The 4,149-nt window shown below is 43.1% G+C and overlaps 1 protein-coding gene across 1 annotated transcript; it reads left to right on the forward strand.

Annotated features, from left to right (window-relative positions):
* Positions 1-1,577: 1,577 nt before the first annotated feature.
* LOC103256003 (WAP four-disulfide core domain protein 3) lies at positions 1,578-3,860 on the forward strand. Its single transcript, XM_008053893.1, has 3 exons — positions 1,578-1,735; positions 2,794-2,979; positions 3,603-3,860. Exons 1-3 carry the CDS (start codon positions 1,597-1,599, stop codon positions 3,617-3,619), a joined length of 342 nt encoding a protein of 113 aa, XP_008052084.1. The 5' UTR covers positions 1,578-1,596; the 3' UTR covers positions 3,620-3,860.
* The last annotated feature ends 289 nt before the right edge of the window (positions 3,861-4,149 follow it).

Genomic DNA, 4,149 nt, shown 5'->3' on the forward strand with positions numbered 1-4,149 from the left:
GGTTTTTCTTTTTTTTGTCTTTCTTTGCTTTGGGGTTGGTTCGTGTATATTTTATTCTTTTCCCTGTACTCTTGTGAAGAACGTTGTTCTTTTTTCCTTTTCTTCTGTGTTTAGTACTTTCTTAAGTGTTTCATGTAGAGATGGTTTTGTGGCTGCATAAGTTCTTAGGGATTGGATATCTGGGAAAGATTTTAATTCTCCCTCACTGATGAAGCTTAGCTTGGCTGGGTAGGTTATTCTTGGTTGAATTGTTTATCCTTTAGGACTTTGAAGATAGGGCTCCAAGCTCTCCTAGCCTGCAGGGTTTCTGCAGATAAATCTGCTGCTATTCTGATTGGTCTTCCATGGTGGGTGATCTGGCCTTTTTCTCTTGCTGCCTTTAGGATTTTTTCTTTTGTGCCTACTTTATTTAGGCGAATTATTATGTGTCTAGGAGTTGGTCTTCTCATTTGTTGTCTTGTGGGGGTTCTCTGAATCTCTTGTGTTTGAATTTTTGTATCACTGATCAGATGAGGGAAATTTTCTTGAATGATCTCGTGGAAAGTTTGTTCCAATGTGGTCTCTGTTTCTCTTTCTGCCTCAGGGAGTCCGATTATTCTTAGGTTAGGCCTCTTGAGGTAGTCACTCATCTCTTGAAGGTTTTGTTCTGTCTTTTTTAGCTTATTTTCTGTGTTTTTAAGAGTTTGGGTTATTTCTATATTTTGGTCCTCAAGCTCTGAGATTCTTTCTTCTGCTTGGGTAATTCTGCTTTCCATGCTTATCAATTTGTTATTTATTTCATTCACAGTATTCTTTATTACTGTTATCTCAGATATCAGCTCCTTCCTAGTTTCTTCTTGTGTCTCCTCAATTCTTTTTAATCTCTCCATTATTGTTTTGATATCTACATTTGCATTTTGAGACCCTTCATTCTGGGGACTTTTCATTGTTTGTATTCCAAAGTCAATTTTCTCAGTGTCTGCTCTCCCAGGCGTCTGGGAGAGACCCATACTCTTCTTTTGGTTTTTCTTCATTTCTGTAGATTTTTCTCCCTTTACCCCTTTTCCTCCCCCTCTTCAATTCTGTTTTTGAGGGAAGGTGGGGTTGCTTTTATTTCTCTTCTGCAATGACCTGTTCTTCCTTATGAGGGTCTTCTGGTTTTGTTCACTTTTCCCTCTGCTTTACAGTCTGTCTATTCAGCAGTTTGCAGTCTTGGTCCGTTCAGAGAATCTCACCAGTTCACCTATGCCGTTGCCATCTTGCCCCGTCTCCTTCCTCTTTCTCGTTGAACACCGGGGGCTTGTGCGAGTGGTTCCCGCCAGTATTGCGTATTCCGCCACCACTGCGGTTGTTATATCACGCAGGTAATTTTAAAAAGTTTTTTTGCAGAGACAGAGTCTTGCTATGTTGTCCAGGCTGTGAATGCCAAAGTCAATTTAGAAGTTTATGCCAGCATTAAGGAAAAGAAGAAATAGAATATAAAATATCAGAGTGTATTGCATATATACAATACACATATATATGTACCATATAGTACATACATGTAAGTATATAAACATATATATTGGATACAATGAAAAATGTAATTAACACTCTGGGCTCCAATGCTTTGTTTCTATGGCAGAGTTTGGTGGCAAATGTCCTGCTGACCCTCTTCCATGTGAGGAACTGTGTGATGGTGATGAGTCCTGTCCCCAAGGGCATAAGTGCTGCAGCACTGGCTGTGGCCATACCTGCCGTGGAGACATTAAGGGAGGTATGTTGGCTCTTTTGGGAAGAAACCTGAGTGCTTCCTGAGTCCCAGAGTCTACTTGGAAGGGAGTCATCATGGCTGCCTTCTCTTTCCCTTCCTGCGAGTAGCCAGAATTCTCATCCTTCCTGTCTCCCTAGTCCCCCAACCCAAAGCAACTCCTCCTTATAGGGCCAAAGAGTGTAGGCATTAAAAGAACCAGGGGAAAGGCAGTGTGAGGTAGTAGGAAAAACTCCTAGGCTGGAAGACAGGCAGGGTGGCTTCTGGTCTTGATTTTGTTAAGGATTTGCTGTGACCGTGGGTTAACAAATCCCTCTTTTTGAAGTGAAGCTTCTTTATCTGTAAAACTGCCCAGGATCACTGGTTTTCAGACTTAATTTTTACCATAAAGTTTCTCCCCTGCCCCAAATTAAACATTAGTTGGAACCACCCCCCACACAAATTGAAGCATTTGTTTCAATTCCTTTGTTTTTTAGATATTTTTAAAAAAGAAAAACAAATAGATATTTTTGAGTGCTCCTTTTGTGCCAGGTAATGCTCAAGGTGCTGGAGACAGACTCTTAACCTTATGTAGCTTATAGCCTATCAGGGAATATAGATAATTAAATAAGGAATTATAATAAAGTTTGATGAGAGAAGGCATACAGGGTGCTACAGGAGCACAAAGCAAGGCATCAGATCTCGTCCAGGGTTACAGAGAAGGCCTCCCTGAGAAAATGACACTATGAAGCCCAAGCATGGGGGAGAGTGTGGTGGTCTAGGAACCTTGCTCCTTCTGTACTTCACCCAGCCCTGTCCCCAAATCTGCAGAGTTATCAACCCCTGAGTTACCTCAAGGGAACTGCCTTTGGGGCACTCTTTGAAAACTCTTGCCTCAGAGGACTTTTGAGTCCCTACAGATTCTCAGATCCTCTATCTTCATGGTTTCCCAGTTTGGCTAAGGTCTAGTTAGAGTCAGGGGTTGATTCACCTGGGGCCTCCATGTCTAAGTCCTAGATGGGAACTTGGAGACAGTGGAGCTGACAGACATCCTGTCCCTTTACCTGTGTCTGTTTTGCCTGCAGGGCAGGGCGGTGACTGTCCAAAAGTTCTGGTGGGCCTGTGCATTGTCACCTGCATGATGGATGAGAACTGTCAAGCTGGAGAAAAGTGTTGCAAGTCGGGCTGTGGCCGCTTCTGTGTCCCACTGGTCCTGCCACCTAGATTGACCATGAACCCCAATTGGACCATCAGGTCTGATTCTGAATTAAGTGAGTACAGTCTATTATCATCAACAACAGTAGACTTAACTGCCATGTACAAAGCACTGGCTTAGGTGCTGGGAGGGGGACTTCAGGTCTAGAATAGTCTAATTGGTGAGAAAGATCTTGTGTTACAGATGAGAAGAGAAAGATCTTGTGGCAGAGATCAGAACCCTCATATAAACAACGTGGGCTTACAGATACTCAGAGTGGGTGTGGCTCCTTGGGAAGGTCTTTCTGGGAGACTTGGAATTTGATCTGGGCCTCAAGGCTAGGCAACTGTGACAAAGTGGGGGTAGCATAGAGAACATGCCAGATAGGTAATCTGGTGATTGTTAGCAAGGGCACAGAGAGTGAGAATGTATGACAAGGGGAGTGGGCCCTTGGGAGATGGTGGGTAAAGAAACAGACATATCTCCTGTTTTTTAAAAAATAACAAGATATATAAAGTTGATATGTAACTGAGAAGAGTCTTCAGTGACAGTTTGAATTGGATTGTCTAGGAAGCAGGGAGCCATTTAAGGCTTTTGAGAGCAATATATGCCAAGCTTCTCTAGGGTGGAGGGGAAAATATGCTATGTAGCTAGAGCCAGGAGAGCACAGTTGTGACTTGATATTCCTTCTACTTGCAGAGACCCCAGCGTCCTAGCTGTACTGATTTGTCTGGAGCTTTTTTGGCAGCTCTGCTGGGTTACACTTGGCAGTCAAAAGAGGATGACGTGCTGGGGTTTGTGATACTCATGACCCTCTTTGCTTCTCCTCCTGCTGCTTGAAGCATGGGAACAGCCCTGGGATTGGGCAGTAGGTGTGTGGTGCTTCTCTACTCCTCTCTCTCTCTTTCTTTTGCAGTTTTAATGGTGTTATTTAAACACAAATAAATTGTGCACATGAGCTGTCTGTCCATTTTCTTGGCTTAATTTTTAACGCAAAGTTTCTCCCTTACACCAAATTAAATATCAGTTGGAACCCCCCCACAAGCATTTCTGTTTCAGTTCCTTTGTTTCATATATATATATATATGAAAAAAAAATTTTTTTTTGAGTTGGAGTCTCACTCTGTCACCCAGACTGGAGTGCAGCTGCTTCTGGCCACTGCAGCCTTGACCTGCTGGGCTCTGGTGATCCTTCTGCCTCAGCCTTCCAAGTAGCTGGAACTACAGACATGTGCTACCATGCCCGG

This window comes from Carlito syrichta, unplaced genomic scaffold (assembly GCF_000164805.1).
Source record: "Carlito syrichta isolate Samal-C Ts95f unplaced genomic scaffold, Tarsius_syrichta-2.0.1 Scaffold288832, whole genome shotgun sequence".
In the NCBI taxonomy this organism is placed as follows: Eukaryota; Metazoa; Chordata; class Mammalia; order Primates; family Tarsiidae; genus Carlito; species Carlito syrichta.

Bases quoted from the DNA above. Each gene is read 5' to 3' on its own strand.
- LOC103256003 (XM_008053893.1), top strand. From the start codon at position 1,597: ATGGCAGAGTTTGGTGGCAAATGTCCTGCTGACCCTCTTCCATGTGAG. The intron at 1,736-2,793 runs GTATGTTGGCTC...TTTTGCCTGCAG, and splicing joins CCGTGGAGACATTAAGGGAG to GGCAGGGCGGTGACTGTCCA.